This window comes from Dromiciops gliroides, chromosome 6 (assembly GCF_019393635.1).
Source record: "Dromiciops gliroides isolate mDroGli1 chromosome 6, mDroGli1.pri, whole genome shotgun sequence".
Taxonomy (NCBI): Eukaryota; Metazoa; Chordata; class Mammalia; order Microbiotheria; family Microbiotheriidae; genus Dromiciops; species Dromiciops gliroides.
In genome coordinates this window covers 110,967,389-110,992,395 of record NC_057866.1, presented here as the reverse complement: position 1 = coordinate 110,992,395, position 25,007 = coordinate 110,967,389, and the positions used below count along the sequence as shown (strand labels likewise).

General features: G+C 43.2%; 1 protein-coding gene across 1 annotated transcript in view; it reads left to right on the top strand.

Moving 5' to 3' along the window:
- The window catches only part of NRIP3 (nuclear receptor interacting protein 3), a 30,417-nt gene extending 7,863 nt beyond the window's left edge, over positions 1-22,554 (top strand). The window contains exons 2-7 of the mRNA XM_043970733.1: positions 9,004-9,165; positions 10,158-10,240; positions 18,140-18,279; positions 18,718-18,770; positions 18,866-18,960; positions 19,329-22,554. Of these exons, the coding sequence (XP_043826668.1) occupies positions 9,004-9,165; positions 10,158-10,240; positions 18,140-18,279; positions 18,718-18,770; positions 18,866-18,960; positions 19,329-19,344 (549 nt within the window). The 3' untranslated portion in view covers positions 19,345-22,554. The remainder of the gene's footprint in view (positions 1-9,003; positions 9,166-10,157; positions 10,241-18,139; positions 18,280-18,717; positions 18,771-18,865; positions 18,961-19,328) is intronic.
- The last annotated feature ends 2,453 nt before the right edge of the window (positions 22,555-25,007 follow it).

Below are 25,007 nucleotides of genomic sequence, written 5' to 3'. Positions count from 1 at the left end.
GAGCACCGGCCCTGGATTCAGGAGTACCTGAGTTCAAATCCGGCCTCAGACACTTGACACTTACTAGCTGTGTGACCATGGGCAAGTCACTTAACCCCAATTGCCCAGCAAAAAAAAAAAAAGAAGGTTCTTGAAAGGAGGGAGGGCAGGAAATGGGACTTTCACAGAGGTTTGTTGAGCAATTTCATACCCAGAATGATAGGATCTTAGAGCTAGAAAGGAACTTCTCAATCATAATTCAGCCAAGTGTCTATAGGATTGTGTGTGTGTGAGTGAGAGAGAGAGAGAGAGAGAGAGAGAGAGAGAGAGAGAGAGAGAGAGAGAGAGAGAGAGAGAGAGAGAGAGGAGGGGAGGGAGGGAGGGAAGGAGCAGAGAGATTGCATGCACAGACACGTGTATGGGACTTAAAGCTGACACCATTCCAGATCTCTTTTCTGCAAGGTTTGAAAGTCCCCTTTGCTTTCACACCAAGGTTGTGACTAAATTTCTACATCCTTTTACTCTCGTGTCAAGTCTTGTGAATGTCTTAGACCTTTGGTCTCTGAAAGGACCTCACTAGCTGTGCTAGCCCATGGACCTATGTGCACTGTGCCTGAAAGGATTAATGTGAATCCACACCCCTTCCTACTCCTGTCCATGGGCACACTGTCCTTGTGACTGAGACTGCCCAGAAGCATCCATGAGCCTGCCTAGGGCCGTCTGTGACTCTGCTCCAGGCTTCCTGTGACTCTTCGCCTCTTTGCCTTGTGACAGCCTTGCTAAAAGGGAGCTCTCCCCTCTCCCTTCCCTCTTTCTGATTGCATCATGTGCAGCCAGCTGTCTGATCCTATTGCTTACCAAATGCTCACAGCTCTGCAGCAAGTATGGAAGGCCAGCCTCGGAGAGTCAGTAATTCTTCTGCCCACCCTGGCTGGGGTCACCTCTTCCAGCAGCCCCTTCCTTTTGTAAGCCTGTCCTGTACCAGCACCTTGATCCACAGAACCCTGCTGACCAGTGGTCACTTCACAGGCTCATATGGTTGGGGGTGTACTCTTCTAAGACTACCATCTCCCAGTCAGTGGGACCCATTAGTGATTGATGATGCCCTGATATAGGAAAAGCATAGAATGGGTCAAGAGACCTGAGTTCCAGACCCTGTTCAACCACTACTCATTATTATATCTTTAGACAAAATCCCTTCCCCTCTTTGTTCCTCCATTTTTTTCATCCATAAAATTAGATAACCTCTAATATCTCTTCCAGTTCTAAAAGCACTTGTGATTTTATGGATACAAATAGTCTGGAGCCATAAGGGTAACACCATTTTTCCTATTAAAGGTCTTCCTATGAGTCAATGGGGTAGTGTTTTTCAGGAATTCTTTTTGAAGGTTATCCCTTGATCAGCCCTGAGCATCATGCTTTCCTATCACCTTCCTAGGCCAATGACTGACCCTCTGTACAAGGGTTCCCAATCTCTACCCAAGGAAGGCTCTGAAGTGCAGAGTTCTCTTGGTTATTCTCAATTACCAGGGGCAGCTAGGTGGTGCAGTGGATAAAACACTGGCCCTGCATTTAGGAGGACCTGAGTTCAAATCCGTCCTCAGATACTTGACACTTACTAGCTGTGTGACCCTGGGCAAGTCCCTTAACCTTATTGAACCCTCATTTCCCTGCCAAAAAAATATAATTCTCAATGACCTCCAGTTCGGTTGCTAGTGAGAATGCAGCCTTTTGTCTGTGCAGATAAGCTGAGGGGGAAGCATGGAAGTTGCCTGCACATATCTTCTTATTTCTGACATACAGACTTGAGATGCTAGACCTGTGGTGAAGGTTGATAATAGAATTGCTCTTCTTTGTCTCAGACAGTTAGCTCAGGGGTCAGAGTGGATGACCAATAAAACCAAGTTAGAAGTTCAAGCACAAGGAGAAGGGAAAGAAAAGGAAGGGAATAAACATTTATTAAATTCTTGCTATGTGCCAGGCACCAAAAATTACCTCATTTGATCCTCACAACAACCCTGCAAGGTAGATTATGGTCCTCATTTTGCAGATGAGGAAACTGAGGCAGGCAGAAGCAGACGGTTAAGCGACTTGCCATTTCCTTCTCTAACTCATTTTATAGATGAGGATCTGAGGGAAACAGGGTTAGATGACTTGCCCAGGGTCATACAGCTAGTAAGTATCTGAGGCCAGATTTGAACTCAAGAAGAACCGTCTTCTTGATTCCAGTCCTGGCACTCTAACCATTCCACCACCATTATATAGCTTTCCCAAATCGTGCAAGGCACTATATAATCCATCTCTATGTCTATCTCCATCTCTATATCATCACATTTCATACTCACAACAACCCTGGGAAGTAGGTGTTGCGATTAGCCCCATTTTACAGATCGGGGTACAGATGGATTAGTACAATCTATCACCATTATTGGAACAAAAAAACAACAACTCCAGATCTGTGTCTTTCTTGCCAATGATGGGCCAGCCCATTTCTATGTACCAAAAATTGCACATCACATGCAAGAATCCACCCAGGTCGCCAACTTCCTGGCCTGGGCATAGATTCATGGGGACGAATACAATAATTTTTACTGGTCTCAGTCGGCCAGCTCCATAATCATCTTTGTTTTCCCACCCTCCTTTCCCCAGTATAGCCTGGGTGAAGAAGATGGTGAACAGACCAAGAGCCAGATTGAGGCTCCTTTGCCACCCCCATCCGAAAAACAACAGCTGCCCACTGTACCCAATTACTGTGGAGATGCCTGATGGTGGAACAGGAAACACAGGACTCACTGGGTCTCGCACAGACCCCCCCCACCCCCACCCCACAGTGGGATGGGGGGTGGGGAGGTCTCTCAGCCACAGATCAGCAGCCAGGCCTCCTGCGAGGGACCAGGAACAGCTCAGCATCTGCATTTACTGCAGTTGCTTTGGAAATAGGGGGCTTAATTCCCAGGAGGTTCATCCTGGTTATTCCAGAACACCACAGGATACCTGCAGAACAAATTCAGGCAAGTCCTTAGGAAGAAATTGAAGCACTGCCCCGGGCACCGTGAAGGGAGATGAAACAATCACCTTTGCAGAACTCATGGTCCAAAAAGTTAACATGGTGGTTAGGTTGCATTAATAGAAGTAGAGTGAATGCCCAGACTGAGGGAGGCTGGAACCTCGCTATGACCTGTTCTGGTCAGACCACATCTGCAGTATTGTTTCCAGATCTGGATACCACAGTTTAGAAAGGATGTTGACAAATGGGAGTATGTCTAGAGAAGAGCACGGAGCACAGTGAGGGGATTTGAAAGCCATTCAACCTGAGGGGCCCACCGAAGGAATTGAGGCTGTTTAGCCTGAAAAAGAGAGGACTTAAAGCACATCATTGTCTTCAGATATTTATTTCTTCCAGGGGTGGGAAGGTGGTAATGGAAGGAAAGGGATTATTCAGGGTATCCCAAAAATCTTAATGTAGTCTTAAGAATATTAAGCTTAGGAAGCTAGGTGGTTCAGTTCATAGAGCACAGAACCTGGCATCAAGAAGACCTGAATTAAAATCCAGCCTCAAATATTTAATAGCTTTGAGACCTTGGGCAAGTCACAGCCTCTGACTGCCTCAGTTTCCTCAACTGTAAAATGGTGATGATAATAATAATAATAATACTCACCTTTCAGGGTGGTTGTAAGGATAAAATAAAAGTATTTGTAAAGAGCTTTGCAAACCTTAAAGTGCTTTATAAAATGCTAGCTATTATTTTGTTGACCCTAGAGCCAAGTACTGATGTTAATTGTGATGTACATATAGGAACTAGAGATAAATGACACATTGGGAGCTAGTGGAACCAGGGAGCAGGATAAGTAGTAATGTTGTGTTTGACAATGGAAAAGAGGTAAGGGTGTGGTTGGGGCTGTGATGAGTTCAGTTTTCAACATGGCAGGTTTCATTCAAAGTGAAGATTGCTGGAAATGGGAACTAGAATACTGGAGAGGCCAAGGCTGAAGATCTAGGAGTCTTGTAAATGGAACCGTGGGACCAAAGGTTTGTGTGGTGTAGGGGGCCATGGTGACCATCTGAAAAGTTAATCACATCTTGGACAGAAGGCTTGCTCTGAAACCTGACAACAGCATTTCTCACCTGCCAATCCATAACAAAATGTTTACTACCCATATAACTTACTTCTTAAAAACCTATAGAGGGACAGCTAGGTGGCACAGTGGATAAAGTATCCCTGGATTCAGGAGGACCTGAGTTCAAATCCAGTCTCAGACACTTAACACTTACTAGCTGTGTGTCCTTGGGAAAGTCACTTAACCCCAATTGCCTCACCAAAACAAAACCAAAAACCTATAGACTTAAAAAACCTCCTCTGTGCTTCTTTCTTCTCCCAGTCCTGGCTCTCTCCTTCTTTCTGACTCTAAGTCTCTGACCCTGAAATAACATAGGACAGTCTGGTACTTCTCACTTGAGAGTACTCATAACTCAAGGAGCTTTTAATACCAATGGACCATGGAGTGAGAGGTGGAACAGCAAGGTAACCTAGAGCCCAGGTCAGGAGATCATACATCTAGAGCTGAAAGGGACTTTAGAGACTATTTAGTCCATTTTACAGAGGTGGAAACTGAGGCCAGAAAAGTTAAGTGATTTGCCCAAGGTCACCCAGGTAGAGTCAAAGGTGGAACCTCTAAGACCAAAGCTAGTGATCTTTCCATTGTGCCATACTTTCTCTCACAACTTTCCATCTCATTGTCGCCCTCCATTTTAGTTTTCATTGATGAAAGATGGTGGATAAGAGGTGACAAGAGGAATCAGCATAAGGGGGAGAATTATGTCCCATATTATACAGGGATAATTCATCTTGATATTCTTCTCCAACCCCCAATCCCTTCCCCTGACTTCATCTTCTTCTGTCTAAAGGCAGTCATTCTTATCCCTCCTCCTCATCCATTTTCCTGGCCTTTCTAAGATTCTTTACACCTCTTCTGCTCTATCTCCTTCCCACACAACTCAAAGCAGCCTGTTCTGAGCCCCAGCAGCAGCACCTAACAGGGATGTCTTTGTTGGGTGAGCTGAAACTTTTGAATAGTTCAAAAGACCAAGAGAAAAAAGGAACTCATGGATAGGCCGGGAGAGGGAGAACAGGTTCTTGATTTCCCTCCTGCCTTGCACATCTCCCTAACTCAGCGTCCTGCTTTTGACTGCTTCTCTCTGAATGAAAATGTACAGAGACCATAATCTTTTCAGTTCCACATTTTTCTTTTAAACCTGCAAAGCAATTTAACCAAACAGTGTTTCTGCCTGAGGGATGAATGGGCTCCCGTCGTTGGCATCAGACTCTCTGAATACAAGACAGCTTTCCAGCTTGGACAGGGTTTAATGCAGTCTAAGTCAATCCAAACCCATCCGTGATCTGGCTAAATTCTGTGTGATTCTGCCCCTTATTGCCACACCAGAATTCTGGGGAAAATGACAAGTAGTCATCCCTGCCTCTACCTACTCCTTATCAAATTAAGCTCTCACTTTCTATGTAAAGGCACACCCTTCCCCCACCCCAACTAACTTTCCCTCTTCCCCACCATGATACTAATTTAAAACCTGCTTTGCCAACAACCAGGATATTTTGGGAAGCTGCTCCTCCCATCAGGGTTACCATAAGTCATTCTGATTCTAGAGGGGTCTATTCCTCATTAACCAACTGTGCAGGAGTGAGGGTTTTCTCTTGGGGTTTACTGTATCCCCCTCCTCTTCATACACTCCCCACCCCCACCCCCCAGGCCTAGATGGACTAGGAGGGTGATTTCTCTGGGCTTCAATTTCTTCAACTATAAAATGAAGAGGTTGGATTAGGAGACCCCTGAGGTTCGCTACCATTCTCTGATGCTTTGATTTCTGGGGTCCCTTCTAATGCTCTCTCTGATTCTAGTCCTGCTGAGTGTGAGGGTGGATAATGGGCACACAACTGGGGAGGGTCAAGCATGTCTTAGCCTTAAGGAGAGGGGCATTTGGGTGTCCACAGGATAGACAGAAGCAGTTTTCCAGACTATTTTAGCAAGGACTTTATATGCTGAGAAGAATAATAAGGAAGGGGGAAGGAGACCCTTCCTGGGAAGCCCCAACTCACTCTATGCAAGGCATGACCAGGCCTGAAAAAGATCCTCAAAGGAGTGAAAGTCTCAGTAGGATAGGAAACACTCCAGTGATAAGCATTTATTAAGTTCTTACTATATGCCAGGCTTTGTGCTAAGATCTGGAGATACAAGGGAAGGCAAAAATGGAGTCTCTGCCCACAAAGAGCTCACATTCTTTTTTTTTTCACTTTATAGTAATTTTTTCCAATTACATGTAAAGATAGTTTTCAACATTCATTTTTGTAAGATTTTGAGTTCCAAATTTTTCTTTCTCCCTCACCTTCCCCTTCCCCAAGGCAGCAAGGAATTTGATATAGGTTATACATTACAATTATGTTGAACTTATTTCCACATTAGTCATGTTGTGTGAGAAGAATCAGAACAAAAGGAAAAAACACACAAGAAAGAAGAAACAAAAACAACAGAAGTGAAAATAGTATGCTTTGATCTGCATTCAGACTCCATAGTTCTTTTTTCTGGGTGTAGAGAGCATTTTCCATCATGAGTCTTTTGGAATTGTCTTGTATCATTGTATTGCAGAGAAGAGCTAAGTCTATCATGGTTGATCATTGAACAATGTTGCTGTTACTCTGTACAATGTTCTCCTGGTTCTGCTTATTTCACTAAGTATCAGTTCATGTAAGTCTTTCCAGGTTTTTCTGAAATCTGACTAAAAGAGCTCACATTCTAATGGAGGAAGCAACATGCAAACAACTAAGTAAATATAATATATATACATATATATTAAAGACATCATATATGTGTGTATATATGATATATACAGCATAATATTTATATGATATATAAATCAATATGTGAAATACATTGCATGTGTATATATACATGTTTTATATATTAAATATAGAATTCATTGTAATATATACAATATCATATTTTATATATTATATGCATGTATGAATTAATGTATTAAATGTCCTATATAAATATATTACGTATGGTTTCTTATAATATATAACATACAGTATAATGTTTTATATAATATATACATATATAATTTAATATATAAAAGATATTGTATTTGTATACACACCTGTCTTTTATATATAAATATAATTATATAATCTGTTACGTATAATATATTTACCTCCCTCCAATTGGGTTGAGGTTTGTTTTTGTTTGTTTTTTAAATAGCATTTTATTTTGTTTATTCCAATTACATGTGAAGGGGGCAGCTAGGTGGAGCAGCGGATAAAGCACCAGCCCTGGATTCAGGAGGACCTGAGTTCAAATCCGGCCTCAGACACTTGACACTTACTGGCTATGTACCCCTGGGCAAGTCACTTAACTCTCATAGCCCCACCAAAAAAAATCCCATTTACCAATTACATGTAAAGATAATTTTCAACATTCATTTTTGTAAGATTTTGTGTTCCAAATTTTTCTCCCTCCCTCCCTTTCCTTCCTACTCCGGAAGCCAGCAAGCAATCTGATATAGGTTATACAGTACAACCATGTTAAACATATTTTGGGTTGTTTTTAAGACAGCACTTTGTCAGCCTCCAAGTGCCAATACAGGATGTCCCAAAAGTCTTAGTACATGCAATAGTCTTAAAGCTATTCAGCTTGAACAAGCCATTTATTTATTTAAACTATTCCCTTAAAACTGAACTAAGACTTTTGGGACATCCTGTATAAATGGTATTGTTGCAAATACAATTAATTGGGAGGGGGTAGCAAGTGCTTCCAGCTGAAGTTAGGGGCAGTGCCCCTCCAATACTCCCCAGTGGTTATAGTCTTGACCCAGAATTCCCCTGCAGTTCCTCTTTAGGCACAGAATTTCAGGTAAACCTGCACACACACACACACACACACACACACAAAGTAGAAATGAGAGGCAAACGGTTAGGGTTGGGGGTGGAGTTTGTGGGTGTGGTCCACTGTACAAAGCATTAGTTTTTTCAATATATTGATCAGTTTGGATTTGAATTTTTTTCCTTTCTGGAAGAAATTTGTTATAAGGCATGTCTCTCTGAGAGAGGGAGGGATAGAGGGAGAAATCTAAGCGATACAAAAATCAAAAGATAACAATGTTATGGGAGAAATATTTACTCACGTGGTAGGTTATGGTTGCCAAAATAAATCTACCACACCTGTAAAAATTATGGAGGTAAAAAACTATGTTTTATTGTGCTTATGCACAGGTTCAGGATTAAAAAAAAACCCTCCAATAACTCCTGAACCAAGATTAGGATTCTAAAGAGGCTTTTTATAGACAAAATTACAGCAGAGAGAGAAATAAATTATTTGACATATTTGCAATCTCACACAACTTCTTAGGACATAAAAATTGAATAAATTCAAACTGAGTCACAATCTTATCCATCCCCTAAGAAAACAAACCTAGTTAAAACTGACTCCATAGGTAAAGACCAAGTCAGGTTACAAATTAAACTGCACTGAGAGTGTTCACAATGGGCTGACTGAGAGGGGAGATTTGCATGCCTACAGAGTCCAAGTCAGTAGAATCTTTCCTCAAATAAGGCAGGTCAGATTATTTTGGGAAGCCTGGACTGCCTTTTTGGCTTCTTATCTGAAGAATGTTTGAGGTCTTAAGTAAATTTTTCACATCCCACGAAACACATTTCAGTCAGCTCAAAATCCTCTTAACTAGGAGAAATGGCCTTGATCACCCCCATAATAAAAGTTAATAAACGGAAATGAAAAATTCTCATAACATCAATAAAAATCTTTTTCTTAAAGGAATGGAAGGCAGAAGTATAATTAGTTATTTTTAGGAACACGTAAATTTCACTGAGACTCTGAGTTTGTGCCATTGGCTTTAATACCTGAATACAATTGGGGAGGGGGGCTGGAGGAAGGAGGGAAGGACCTGGTTGGTCCTGGCCAGCCAACTTTCTAAGATGCTTTTCTTTTGTCTTCCTCAAGCAACCCCACAATATCCTGCAGAGGCGCCTCATGGAGACCAACCTCTCCAAGCTCCGCAACAGCCGGGTCCCTTGGGCCCCCAAGACCAACAGATTCAATCAGGCCAAGTCTGAGGGGCTGAAGAAGGCTGAGGAAGGGGACATGATCCTGGTGTCCTGCCAGGTAACAGGCCACACAAGGGGTTTGTGGGGTGGGGAGGGAGACTGCATTTCTGTCCAAGGATTAGCTGGACCTCTCTGACTAGAGGGCCTCCCCCAGTCCTACTCGGTAGAGAGAGAACTCGGGACAGACAGCTTTGACCTAGAGAAGACCGAGGAACCAGACTGATGTCCTTAATTGTAGTCAAACCAAAGAAAGAATCAGGGTATCCAGGCCAACTGGAGGGCCCAGACTATTTTTGTAATCCAGATAGTGGGGCTAGGTTAGGTTGAAGCTGGGCCAAAGGGAACCCGGAGGATCAGAGTCAGGATATATAGGTATGCTTAGAATTTAAGCCGGTCAGGCACCACTCACTCCCTCTTTGCCTTTAGGGATGTCATTAACCTCCCTCAGCCTTGGTCTTGGTTTTTTTTTTTTTTCATCTAAAAAATGAAGGACTTGGCTACATGGTTACCAAGGTTACTTCAAACCCTTAATTCCTTAATCCTTTGGTCAAATGTCCCTCTGGGGGAATCCTTACAGCTCAAAAATTCTTAGATCAAGCCTGGGGAGAAGAATGTTTCTCTAGCTACAATAGGCAACCAGGTCCCAGAGAAATCCTCTCTGACCTACCTTCTGCAAGCATTTATTAAGCACCAACCATATGCCAACCCCTTTGCTAAGCACTTTGCAAATTGGTCCTCACAATATCCCTGGAAGGGAAGTGGTATTACTATCCTGATTTGACAATTGAGGAAACTGAGGCAAACAGGGGTTAAATGACTTGCCCAGGGACACATAGCTAGTAAGTAAATATCTGAGTCTGGATTTGAACTCAGGTCTTCATGACTCTGAGCCCAGCACTGCACCTAGCTACCTATAGCTGTCAAGGCTATACTGTACTTGTGCCTCACTCTAATTCTCTCTTAGTCTCTGCATCTTTCTCTTTTGGTCCCTCTCCCCTTTGCATCTGCAGTTACTGTTCCTGTCAAGCTTCATGGTTTTTCTTCCCACAGTGCGCTGGAAAGGACTTGAAAGCCTTGGTTGACACTGGCTGTCAACATAATCTCATCTCCTCTGCCTGTGTGGACAGACTAGGGTGAGTAGCAATTTGTGATGGAATGAAGTCAGACATTAGCACTCCACTTCTGAGCCACTGGACGTTTCCAGCCAGCATGGGCCTCCCCACATTGTCATAACAATCAAATGAGATCATGTATGTAAAGTGGTTTTGCAAACGACAAAGTGCTGCACCAATGTCAGTTGTTGTTATTAAGGGATTACAAGGTATCAGTTCAAAGGGACCTTAGACCTTTGAGGATCAGAGAGGCCCAGACACTTACCCAAGGTTACAGAGCTTATAAAAGGTAGTACTGAGGTTCAAATTCAGGTCTTCTGATTCTGTTGCAAGTTCCCCAAACCTCAGAATTGCATTGAGCCCTACTGAACCTAAACGAGAATTCCTTCTGTAGCATCCTTGACAAATGATCATTCAATCTTTGCTTGGGAGCTTACAACTCCCCAAAGCAGCCCTTCCACTTTTGGCTAGCTCTACACGTTAGAAATTGTTTCCTGACATCAAATCTTAATTAACCTCTTTGTAATTGCTACTCATTGATCCCAGTCTTACTTTTTGGAGCCAAAGAAACTTAAAAAAAAATACTTCTATCAAGGAGTATGCTAGTAAATGTTTAACAACTGGCTCTCTGAAGGAAAAAATATTTATGATACACTTTAAAATTTATTCTATATTATTAACATTTTCTCTATCACTTTCTTAAGTCTAGTAGACAACCAACAAAGCAACAAATCAAAGTCTGGTTTGTACTGGTTGCCGATTTTGGTGGCGTCAATGTCCACTGTGAAAATTTAACAATTGGCTCTTGTGAGGCAGTTCAAGATGACTCCAGCACACCCCTGTGTGGCTCTTACACATGTTGTTGTTGAACCATTTCAGTTATTTCCAACCCTGTGACCCCATTTTGGGTTTTCTTGGCAAAGATACTGAAGTGCTTAGCCATTTCCTTCACCAGTTAATTTTACAGGTGAGGAAACTGAAGCACAGTTAAATGACTTGGCCAGGGTCACATAGTTAGTAAGTATCTGAGGTCCTATTAGAACCCAGGGAAGATGTCTTTCTGACTCCAGGTTATTCACTCTATCCATTGCACCACCTAGCTGCCTTAGACATGACAGCATTCAAATACTTGATAGCTATGTTGTGCCTCCTAAATGTTCTCTCCAGTTAGCTCTGCCAAGTTTCTTCAACCAGTCCTCACATGGCTTGATCTTAAGACCCCTTCAGCATTTGGTTTTCTCTCCTCCTTTGGACATTCTTCAATGTACCCAAATTTTTCCTAAAATGAGGCCCCTAGAACCAAACATAATATTCTACATGTGGTCTGACCAAAGTAAAATATAGCATCCTTGTTCTCAACATTGGCCCTTTCTTTTTTTTTCTTTTTTTGCAGGGCAGTTGGGGTTAAGTGACTTGCCCAGGGTCACACAGCTAGTAAGTGATAAGTGTCTGAGGTCACATTTGAACTCAGGTCCTCCTGAATCCAGGGCCGGTGCTCTATTCACTGCGCCACCTAGCTGCCCCAACATTGGCCCTTTCTTAATGGAGGCTAAGAGCACATTAATTTTGGGGGGTGGACATTGTTGACTCATGTTGACCTTGTAGTCTACCAAGACCCTCACATACTTTTTAGATGAACTAATCCTTGAGAGTTAAAACCCAGGTAAATATCTGCAGCATTCCCTTAATCTACAAGTCTGGTCACCTTATTTAAAAAAGGGGGGGTAAAGATGCATGACCTATTCTTGATAAAGCCATGCTTGCCCATTATGACAATTACTTCCTCTTCTAGCTGTTATCAAACTTTCCTTTAATACAGCAGTTTAGAATTTTGCCAGGAATTAAAGGGAAGACTGATAGTTATTGTCCAGAATTCCCAACCCCCCTCCCAGCACCATCTTCTTAGCTATTCACCTGTTAGGCTGTTAATTTCCTAAATCTGCAACAAGGATGAGAATGGTATCTGTACTCTAAGGCATTCATTTTCTTACTGAATTCTTCATAATCTTTAGCATTCATTTCTGGATTCCTTCTGGCAGTATCATTTTTGTCCATGTGGATCACCAGGGGGTGGTTAGAAGTCATTGGGTTTAACAAGTCTTGGGAGTTTTTCCTTATGTCTTCAATACACAATCCAGGAAAACAATAGATCACTCTGTTTCTATTATTGAGTTGACAAATAAATGCCTCAGTATCCTTGATTGCCAATCATGACTTCTCATCACATCTTCCTTTTTCCCCTGCATTGCAAATCTAGAAGTCTTCTCTTGACAGCTTTAATTCTGCTCTCCAGCTCGGAAGCAGATTCTCAGCAAAATCCCTGCCATCTTCCATTCCAACCTTCCCCTTCTCTTCCTTTTCTCTCCCTATTCTCTCTCCATAAGGTCTAAATTTAGACTTGGGCCCTTATAGGATTTAGACAGCGTGGATGGATCTAAATTCAGTTTCTTTTCCCCTCTCCTAAGTGCCCAGTTATGACAAATGTATCACAGTCAAAATCTTGGTATCTCTAAAGATCCTTAAGCCCTAGACTTGTGCAGATTGAACCATATTCAGTTCCTCTTATTCCTAGGCAAAGGAAGAACTGGAATAGCCCTTAGATGTGATTGAGTATTTTCCTGTAATGTGATATTGTTAGCCCCAGCTCTAGAGTCTTTGAAGGTCAGTTCAAGGGCATTGCAAACCACTGGGTAGGGGGTTCTAGTTAACTCTGTTTAACTGGGAAGGTCTTGGGCCTTTCTGTTAAGGGATGAGATTTGAAGATTCCACAAAGAGCCATGATGGTCTGTAGATATAACTAGGCCACAGATTGACATAATTCCAGAGGAGCCGTTAGAGACTCAAGGAATTAATAACCACGTTTAAAACACCACAATTACTTTTTCATCAGATGGGCTAGATTGGCCAAAAGAAAAAAAAGAGCAGTCCCATGAAGCTGCTGAGGAAATCAGAAGTGTTGGCACAGAAAGTCTGTAATTATGTATTTTCCCACAAGCCCATAATAGCTTGGGTGCTAGTTACTTCTATCAGCTTATATAACTGCCTGCAGTCTTTGTTTGCCATGTTCTCCCACTCCCAACTAAGTATCATTAATTGGGATCCGATCCCAGTGGTATTTGTCACCATCATCAGCACCAAAATGTGTTTATTATCTGCCCTCCCAGGCAATGCATAACATGAATTAAGTTGACCTGGTTTTGCCCTGAAGGATCTAAGACACATTGGCCATGGACAAACAGCCAGTCACAAAATAGCCTATATTAAGTGTCTACTATACACCAGGCACTGTGCTAAGCTTTGGGGATACAAAGAAGGCAAAAACCAGGCCCTGCTCTTTAGGAGCTCATTGGCTAATGGACTTTTCTCCAGCTTTCAATACTGATTCAATTTCGTCTTTTGTTTTTTGTTTTTGTTTTTGGTGAGGCAATTGAGGTTAAGTGACTTGCCCAGAGTCACACAGCTAGTAAGTGTTAAGTGTCTGAGGCTGGATTTGAACTCAGGTCCTCCTGAATCCAGGGCCCATGCTCTATCCACTGCGCCACCTAGCTGCCCCGATTCAATTTCAATACAACATCCCCGCCTCCTGGCTCCTTTCTCCCTTGGGACCTGTAGTATTTCTATGTCCTGGTTTTCCCACTACCTGTCTGACTTCCTCAGTATCAGTTGCTGGTTTATTATTCACCCAAACAAGGATATCCACCAGCATTTTATGCTGTGCTTCCTTTTCTTCCTATCACTTCTGAGTGATTTCATCTTCCCTGGGTTCAATCATCACCTCTAAGCATATGATTCCTAAATCAATCAATCAGTCTATCTATCTATCTATCCAGTCTTCACCTGCCTCCTGAACTCCAGTTTTGCAACAACAACAACCTACCTCAGGATCTTTCTACCTGTATATCTTTCTGGCACCTTAATCTGAATATGAACAAAACCGAACTCATCACCTTCCTCCTAAATCCACCCTTTCCCAAACTTTCCTGTTTCAATAGAATGCACCCCATCTTCCAAATCATGTACCATCTAGCCTAAGGGTGATTTTTTTTTTTAGTGAGGCAATTGGGGTTAAATGACTTGCCCAGGGTCACACAGCTAGTAAGTGTTAAGTGTCTGAGGCAGGATTTGAACTCAGGTCCTCCTGACTCCAGGGCTGGTGCTCTATCCACTGCACCACCTAGCTGCCCCCTCAGGGTGATTTTAAATCTTGCCACACCCTCACTTCCCTTATACAGACAGTTGACAAATTCTGTTGATTGCATCATTAACATTTCTCACATTGGGCCACTCCTCTCCACCTGTGCTATCACCACCCTATTTCATGCCCTCATCAGGATTCACTTGGACTGTTGTAATAAACTCCCAATTAATCTCCCTGCCTCCTACTTCTTTCCTCTCCAATCAGTTTTTCACATCACTCTTAAAGTAATCTTGAGACAAAGATCTAACCATGTCACTCCTTTGATCAAAAACTTTCAGTGATTTCTTATTGCTTTAAGAGAAAATGCAAATTTCTAAGCATTTAGGACCTTTCTTTGTCTGGCTTCAACCTTCATTCATTCAGAAAATATTTATTAAGCATCTACTATGTGTCAGGAACAAGGGGCTAGGGATACAAAACCAAAAATGAAATGCTCCCTACCCTCATGGAGTCTGTCTGTCTGTCTGTCTGTCTGTCTGTCTCTCTCTCTCTAATTTAGAAAGTGCAGGGAACTAGCAACTGGGGGAAGTCAAGTTCTGTCTGGTGTAGGAGATGGCATGTGAGCTAAGCTTTATAAGAAGGGCTAGGGATTCTCTGAGCTACAGCAAAGGAGTCCATTCTAGAAAGGGAGAACAGTGTATGTAAAAGCACAGAGATGAGAGATGGAATGTCATGTACAGGGCAACAGCCAGTCAATTGGGCTATAATGTAAAGTTCATGGAGATAGATAGTGTTCAATAAACCTGGAGAGGTCATCTGGGGCTGGTCAGTGAAGGGTTTCAATGCTGAACAGGGATTTCTACTTTGTCCTGGAGACCAGACAAGGATGCCATTAGAGTTTTAGCAGGGGAGTGATATGGTTTTTGGAATATCAATTTGGCAGATGTGGGGAGGATGGTTAGAGAGGGAAGAAACTTGAGGTAAAGAAAGCAATTAGGAAGCTAATGAAATAACCCAAGACCTATCTAGGGCCCAAACCAGGATAGGGGCTCTATGAATTGAAAGAAAGGCATGGATGAAGGAGATGCTATGGGGTTAGTTTGTATCCCCAGCATGAAACACTGCCTTGCATAGAGCAGACAATTAATACATGTGTGTTGAATTGAATTTTGAGGGAAAAAAGGAAGTTGGTAACAGCAGAGTAAGGAAGCTTGTGGCCTCAAATAGTGGATGGAGGTAGAGCCAGATGTGTCTGCCGTATTTCCTTTGAGGAGTCCCATTGCCCCAGTACACAGATGTGAGATGGCTTCTCCCATTGCTATGGGAGAACTACTGCCCACCTTGGGATTCCTTATAAAGACAACTGTGTAATTTTTCACTAATGTGAGTGTTATATTTGTTGTTGTTGTTGTTATTGTTGTTTGTGGGACAATGAGGGTTAAGTGACTTGCCCAGGGTCACACAGCTAGTAAATATCAAGTGATCAAATTTGAACTCAGGTCCTCCTGAATACAGGGCTTGTGCTTTATCCACTGCGCCACCTAGCTGGCCCCTAATGTGGGCATTTTAGCTGAGGCTCTCCCAGGTCAACAAGTTAGTCCGTGGCCCCATACATCCATTGTTTGACCCAGCTATCTACGTAGGTCAGACATTAACCTTCTTAGCCTAATATATGTATGAGAGACAGGATGGCACAGTGCATAAAGCACTGGCCTTGGAGCAAGAAACCTGGATGGATTCAAATACCACTAGCTAGCTGGACTTGTCACAACTTCTGAGAGCCTCAGTTTCCTTTTCTGTAAAAATGGGGATAATAATAATTGCATTACCGTCTTTTTGTAGAAGACCTTCAGACATGGGGAACTCAGTACCTTCAAAGGCAGTCCATTACACTTTTGGATAGCTCTGCTTATTAGGAAGTCCTTGCTCACGTGGTGCCAAGTTCTGCCTTCTACAACTTTCTACTCATGGCTTGAAAATCTATCCTGATTGACTGAGAAGAACAAGTCTAACCCTCTTCTACTTGCTGGCTCTCCTAGTACCTTCAAACAACTCTTGTATGGCACCTAAGTTGCAATCTTGTTAATGTGGTCCATCTCATCAAGGCCTTTCTTAAAATGGCACCTCCAGGACTGAACACAATAATCTCCATGTGAGCCATCCATGGCAGAAAATAAGAAGACTATAAATACCCTCATTCTAGACACTCTGCTCAAGCTCTTTTGGAAGTGTTGTCACTTTATGGATACCTCCTGTTAAGCTAATGGTCCACTAAAACTTGCAGACTTTTTTTTTCACACAAACCTTCGTCTAGCCAGGCTTTACTCATTCAACACTTGTATAGCTGGATCTCCCTACTACTGTCTAGTCTATTCTAGACAAGAAGTTATAAAGTAAATCAGAATCATAGGAGCTAGAAGGGATCTTTTTGTTTAGCCATCTTTAAGTCATGTCCAACTCTGTGATTCTATTTGGGGTTTTCTTGGCAGAGATACTGGAGAGGTTTGCCATTCCTTCTCCATCTAATTTTACAGATGAGGAAACTGAGGCAAACAGAGTAAAGTGACCTGCCCAGGGTCCCATAGCTAGTAAAGATCTGAGGCCAGATTTGAACTCAGGAAGATGAGTATTCCTGACTCGAGGCCCAGCACTCCATCCACCACACCACCGAGCCACCTAGAAGGGATCTTGGAGGTTATCTCATCCAACCTCCTCATTTTGCAGATGAGAAAATGAAGGTCAAGACAGATGATTTTCCAAAGACTACAGGCAATTAAGTGACAGGAACTAGTATTAAAACTTACATGCTGTGACCAAACCCACTACTATACCCACCACTCTGCCTCCCAAGCTTCATGGTCAAGAACCATGACTTGGTTTACTTTGGTGCAAACCAACTGGCACCCCTCTGAATAAAATGTTCCTAAGGGATCCCATATAGAATTCCTGATGTGGGTCCAGGAGCAGGCATAACCTGAATGAATACCAGTATAACCAGGAGCTCACATCCAATTGCATAAGACTCTCCTCATTGGTGGAGACTGATTACTCAATGCTCCTGTGTGATGGACAAAGTTGGGGAGATCTTGGGAGAAGAAAGATCTTGGTCTTCTGGCTTCTAGCCAAGAGAGAGAAAATGTGTGGTTGCAGATTCTTACCTGAGGAGAAATTTTCCAGTCTCTAGTGTAGTAAGCTGAGCATAGAAACATAAGCAAGGTACTACTGGCTTCTTCCTAGAATCTTTCTCTCCTATCAGAAACCTCTCTTCAAAGAGAATCTGGAACTGAGCATCTTCTCTCTCAAAGATGGAAGCCACTTCTCAGCAATATAGTGATCCAAGACAATTTGAAAAGACTCATGATGGAAAATGTTCTCCACATGCAGAAAAAGAACTATGGAATCTAAATGCAGATTGAAGCATACCATGTTCACTTTGTTGGGGGGGGGTTTCTTTCTTGAGGTTTTTCCAGGGATTTTTCTTATTCTTCTTTCACAACATGACTATTATGGAAATAGGTTTAACATGATTGTGCATATATAATGTAAAAAACAAAACAAAAAAAAGATGGAAACCAGTCAGGAGCTCTCTTCTTCCAAGCTCTCGCCCACACCCACCACCACCACGGTGCAGGCAAGGGTCATTGAGTATTCATTCTCTACCAACCAGGAGATCCTTGAGTGCAAATGGGCCTGAGCCCCTGGTTATATACATCAGGAAAGCCAGGCCCCAGATCTTATAAAACCTGCCATCACAGATCTGGATGTTTTTCTCTCTGGTGCAGGCTAAAGGACCATGTTAAGTCCCACAAACACGATGGGGAAAAGCTCTCCCTGCCCCGGCATCTCAAAGTGGTAGGCCAGATAGAACACCTTGCACTTACATTGGGATCCCTACGCCTGGACTGCCCAGCAGCTGTGATAGGTGAGTGGACCTCAGGGGCTGTGGGCTAGACCCAGGGAGCATCTCCAGTGCTTCCCTTTCCCTCACTAAACTTCACCAAGCCTCACGCTAGTTCCATTGGACCTCTTTCTGGCTGAATTATCACCCCAATGTTTTTAGGGTCAGTCAATGATCCTGCCTAGGGTCAATAAAATGGGGACAGTAATCCCAAGCATTTACCTCTAGAGGCCTGGTGAGAATTAATTAGAAATAGGAGCGTGCAATCAAGGTGGAGGAGTCTTGTCAGCCCTAGGCATCAGTGTTCAAGGAATGATTCCCCACACACCTGTGCTAAGGGTTCCACCAGCCAGTCCCCAAACCCCTTGCCCCATTTATCACCTCCAGGAACTCATTTTCTGTAGCTATGGCTAGAGGCCGCAGGTATCAGATTCTTATTAGACAGTCTTCCTTCTCTTCCAGAGGACAATGAGAAAAATCTGACTCTTGGACTCCAGACTCTTCGATCCTTGAAGGTAGGGTTGGCTTTCCTTCCTCCTAGGTCCCCTGACAGTCTGGGGATGAGGGGCCTTGGGTGGTGGTGATAGCCAATCTCCAACTTTGTCCTCAGTGTATCATAAACCTGGACAAGCAGCGTCTCATCATGGGAAAGGTAGAGAAGGAAGAGATCCCCTTTGTGGAAACTGTGTCTGGGAGTGAAGATAAGTGAGTGCTTTGTTGGACTTTCATCCCCCTGGGGAAGCTGGTCAGGTTAGAGCTTCCCTTCTTCAGTGAGGCCCCAGACAAGCCCTGCAGCCTGCCCTCTCTGTCCCCGACCTTTCCTTCCCTTAAGATCCTCTCACTCAACAACCCCAGCCCCTCAAAATTCCTAGGAGCCTCCCCAAACCCCTCCCAGGCAGACCCCCTCCCCCCACTTCCTAGTGGGGAGTCACATGGGGAGATGCATGGATATGGGGAGGAAGCAAGCCAGGATGGGAGAAGTCGGGGAAGGAAGGAATTTTTAGGTCTCTATTAAAAGTCTGATTTCTTTTAGGCTCATTGTCACTTCTGATTTTTTTTTCTTTCCATTTCAGCACGTCAGAGGCATAACTAAAGAGTGAGATGTGTGCGTGAGTGAACACACACTCACCCAGGCCCATACACATACAAGCCACATACACCCCCAAGCTAACAGCTCAGGAAAGCTGTCAGGCTTGGCCCAGATGCCAAACAGGTCCCTGTTGCCTGGACCACATCCTTCCCTCTGTGGGAGGCTCCATCAGTTCCTTCCCCTCTGGGCCTCTCTCAACTGTAGCCTGTGCTTAGAGATCCTGTCCGGTTTTACCTATGGTTTTTATACGTCTGATCATGTGTTCAATGGACCTTTGACACTGCCCTGACCTAGTCGCTGGAGTGTGTCCCCCCAGCTCACTCTTTTTCTAGGAATTCGCTTTCTTTAGCCATGTATTGGGGCTACCAGGGGTTGTCCCATATTAGAGCCTTGTTTTCCAGTGAACAAATATGTAATCAGCAGGAAAAAGATACCGACTCCTTGGCTCCATCACAGAAAGCCGTAGATTCATCGAGGTTTTTATTCACTCAGCACATAGGATTTAGATCTGGAAACAGCCTTAGACACCATCTCATCCAACCCACTCCCTTTATAGATAAGGAAACCAAGGCTTAGAATTTAGTGACCTGCTCAGAGTTACATATCAAGGGAGTGGAAGAGACCCCAGGTCTCCTGCCTCCTACTGTGACCCAATTTCTCACTCAAAAATTCTGTTTCTTCCGTGAAAGGAGTTGTGAGGTTAGAGTGATAGGGCTGGTGAGACAGCAAGAGGAATCAAAAAGGAAGAAGGCAGGAAGTGCAGGAGGCATGGGACCAGGATGGGGGAGGCCTGCCATGAGGAGTCGGTGGGTGCTTCGGGAATATGTCTAGAATGCTAACATCACTCACTCCTTTTGGGTAAAGAATGAAGGATTCTGGTTAAAAGGAGAACAGATAGGTTTTCTGAGGACTATTTTCCGGTATTAATCCTGTAATCAATTTTTATGAGATGGACTCAGTCAGCTAGCTAAGTCTTGAGGGGAACAACATAAGACATAGAGGGTGAAGGGACAGGGAAAGTGAAGTCAAGGGGGTAGTTTAAGACTCAGGTATGTGGGTGGACTCATGTTGGTTTCTGGGATGGGGATGTCCAGGGATACAGAAGGTGGGGAGGGAAGGACCCTGCAGAGCAGGCAAAGGAATATGGGAATAGGAGCCAAGGGACCTGGGTTTACATCTATCTGCATCACTAACTTGTGTGACCTTTGACAAGTCACTTCCACTGTTTCCTCATCTGGAAAATAAGAGGGTTGGACTGGATAAATCCCATCCAGCTCTGACATTCTGCAGGGAGCTGGTGAGACGGTGAGAGTTTGCTACTCACCTTTTGTGTTGGAGTATGAGAGTAGGTATTTACACTATAATTCTGCCATGTTGTAAACCAATTAGAAGTAAGACAATCCTGATTCTATTGGAATTCCCATAAGAAATTCCACAGATCTATGATCATTCTTTCTTTCTTTTTTTTTTTTTTTTTTTTGGTGAGGCAATTGGGGTTAAGTGAATTGCCCGAGATCACACAGCTAGTAAGTGTAAAGTGTCTGAGGCCAGATTTGAACTCAGGTCCTCCTGAATTCAGGGCCAGTGCTCTATCCACTGTACCACCTAGCTGCCCTATGATCATTATTTAGCAGAGATTCACAAGTCTTTTATTCATTCACTGTCAGTGTCCCCACACCTCACAGTAGATGGTAAAATATGGGACAAAATAGAGAGGAAGATAATTCATCCTGTCCATCTACCCACTTAGTTCTCAACAGAACTCACAGTATGAGCCTCCAAGATACCTCTGAGCTCTTTGACACACCCAACTGGGACTCCTGGGAACAGTCCTGTGGCCACACTGTCACTGTCTTGCTTCACAGGTTTGTTCACAAGATACCTCCCTCCCAGCCTCTGCCCAGGCAGCCAAAGGGAAGGCATGTATGCAATCCAAGCAAATAGTCTGGGCAACAACAGTGAGCTCTGTGGGGTTCTGGAACCTCCTGTTTTCCCACTGTGACTATTCCACTCCTGCCCTACTCTCATGCCTCTCTTGTGCCTCTCTCCACTTCAGTCTAGGTTCTCTTCAAGTCTCCTACCTCTCTCTGTACCCCCTCATCTCCCTTCTCTGGCCCTGCCCTGTCTTCACCTCTCAGAAATGGATTCATTCCTGATCACCAGGGCACATACCATACCTGCTCCTGATACCTAGAATAAGCTGAATATGCTCCCATCCCTTATTATAATGCCCAGCCACCCATCAAGGCTCCTCACAAAATCTGAATATACCCCACTGTCAAGCTAATGCCATGATGTATCAGCCTGTCTTCCCCATGTTTGAAGACAATGGCACTGGGGACCAAGAAAAGCTAAGGAATCTTCTTCTCTGATGACTATCTAAAGAGTAGGGAAAACCCATGTTCTTTGACTTCTTAAAGGTAAGACTCCAGGAACAGGGAATGGATTAGGTGACCTTTGGAGAGTCTCCCAGTGCCTAAGGGTTTCCAGGTTTAGAAGAGAAAATGATTGGATGGACTAAGCTGTGACATCACTGCCTCACCCAATGTGCTTCTTGGTCAAGCCTAAATTGAATTCCAGAACCAAATAATTAAGACTCCAAGCAAGCCATGCTTGACAAAGGCATCTTGGGAATGTTTCAAGTCCCATGCAGGGGGATTCAAGGGTCTCATTAGCTTTCTTTAAACGTCTCCATATTTGTTAACTGGAAAACCTCCTCTGTGGTCACTTGTGAGGGTTGGGATGACAAGCTTTCTGTGGGGTTGAATCAGTCATACTGGGCATCAGATTCATGCCTGGCAAGAGGGCCACAGTGGGTTTCACTTTATGTAACTGGAGCCCATGTTTAATAGGAGTTTGGTTTCTGACAAGAAGCTTAAAAATACGTTTTTAGAACTTAGTATTTCTATGCCTAATGCATTTGAGGAATGGGTATTTTCTGATGTTTTCTATTTCTCTGCCTTTAGTCCTTCCCATAGACATTTCTGGTCTCTTAGCTCCCAGTCTCCTCAGTATGGATCACTTGGCAACAGCCTTTCCTTCTCTAGGTGAAATAGCTTTCTAGGCTCAGAGCGCTGAGAGGCGGGATGATGTCCATCCCTGCCTTCACCTTTGGACCCCCTCTTTGGCACTTTCTTCTTGCACTGTTTCTGGCTGTGTCTGGTTTGTCTGTGAGACTAATGTACCAATAAAGTGAAATCTCATCTCAAGAGACTACATGGTCCTTATGTGGAGAAGCTGGTGGGATTGAGTTGGAGGGTCTTGGGGCATACCTTGAACCCTGTGGCATGGAGGTGGGAGAAGGGAAAAGGGAAGGGATACTTTATGCCAGGCACTGTGCTAAGTGTTTTTACAAGTATTTCGACAACCCTGGGAGGGGGGTGCTTTTAGGATCCCATTTTACAATTGAGGAAATTGAGACTGAGAGAGGTTTAGTGACTTATCCATGGTGTTGGTCATAGAGGAAGTGTCAGAGGCAGGATTTCAACTCAGGTCTTCCTGAATCTAAGTCCAACATTCTACCCACCATGCTAGATCTCTAAAGCTCTTACACTTGGGATTTCTAGAGAAACAACTTTAGATGGGAGACCTTGCCACTGAAGGAACCATTGAGGTATTGGTGGATGTTCATCCTAGAAAAAAAGAAGATGTGGGAGGATATTTTAAGTGGCTTTATATATTTGAAGGACTTGTGGCAGAGGGTCTTTTTCTGTTAATCCTCTAAGGGCAATGGATAGAAGAATGCCATTTCATAGGATTTTAGAGCAAGAAGAGACCTTAAAAGTCATCTCTTCTGCTCCCTTCATTTTAGAGGTGAGGAAGTCAGAGCCCAGATAAATTCAATGGTTTGTCTGAGGTCACACAGTAGTAAATGGTAGAGCCAGATTTGAATCTGGATTTGCTCATCTCTGATTCATCCATCTTTCATCAACATCATACTGCTCCTTTGATTCACCATAAGGAAAAACTTGCCAACAATCAGGGCTATCCAGAATCAGAAGGGACTACCTCAGGAGGAAGGGGATTCCCCATCACTGGAGGCCTTCCAGTAGAGGCAGGGAGACCACTCGTTGCAGAGGGAATTCCTTAGATATTCTCAAAAGTCCCTTCCACCTCTGAAATTCTGTAATTCTGTGTTTCAGGGGAGCAAAGAACTATTGCCCAAAGAACAATGGCCCAAGATGGAGTCAAGTGGCCAGTGAACAATAAAGAAGTGAACTGAGGGTGCAGGGTTTCCCCCAGGGTAGGGTGCTCACTGATTGAGTTAGGGATGTTGGAATGGGTAGAGCCAAAGAAGGCAGGATCAGTCAAGAGAAGTGGATTGGCACAGCTGTGAGTTTTCCATGGAAATTAAAGATGAATATATATGTATATATAGCCCACAACTGAACAAATAACAGAATATGGAATTTTAGGGCTGGAAAAATAAGAGTGGTGCAGGGGAAAGAGAGTTAGCTCTGGAGTCATTGAATCAAGGTTCAAATCTTGTCTCTGCCACTGTGTGACCTTGGGCAAGTCACTTAAGCTCCCTGGGTCTCAGTTTCCTTTTCTATAAAATGAGGGGATTATACTAGAATACCTCTGATGTACCCTCCAGTTCTAGATTTATCTTGTGATTGTACAGATGACAAATCTAATGTCAAGAGAGGGAAAGTGATTTGTCTATGGTGACACTGAAGGTTGGTCATGGAGCTAAGCACAGAATCCTGACTCCTTGTTCCATGTTTTTTCACCACTCATGGCTGCCTCCTTTTCTGTGATTTTGCTGAGGGAGAGAAAGAGAAAGACAGAGAGACATAGAGAGAGACAGAGACAGAGAGAAACAGAGATACAGACAAGATACAGAGAGACAAAAATAGAAAGAGGAGAACAAGAAGGAGGAGGAAAAGGAGAAGTAGAAGAAGAGAGAAGGAGAAAGGAAGGAAGGAAGGAAGAAAAGAAGACCATGAGGAAAGAAAGATGAAAAGTGAGAGTTTTCTGGAGGTATGGGATGGTGAAACTCAATGATCCTACTCACTTATTACCCTACAACAGGTTTCTTTTTCTTCCACTTTTCCTGAATTAATTTTAAATCATTAGGACAACAGGTTATAGCAATGACATGGAAAACATTCATAATAAATCACTATGGTAACAACCTGGGCAGGTCTCATGATTTATTGACTCACTTTGTTGATGTCCTTTAAAGAAAATACCTTAGTTACAATATATCTGATCTTGTTAAGTGCATTTTTCCTAAAAGTATTGACTCCTTTCTTTTTTTTCTGCTGATGACACATTTTGAGCTCTACATTTAAGTCTAAATATCCTAATTATCATATGGCTGGAAAGGATTTTGGCCAAAAACAAAACAAAACAATATAAAGCAAAATATACCTTATGTCTCTGCAAACATGGGACCTAACTCTGTGTTTTGAACACAACCCTTTAATAATTCACAGATTTGTAATTTCATCCACGTTGTATGACTGATTCATGTACTTAGATCATAACATTAGTACATGGTATTTGTGAATTCCTCTCTGGGCTGTACTCCTGATTCTTTTCCAAAAGACTTTCAACAATGCCATAAGATATATATATTTATCTTGGAAGCTCACTCCACACATTAGAAGAACCTTCAGCCCTGCCCTCTTCTCCAACTGACTGGATGGTTCCTCCC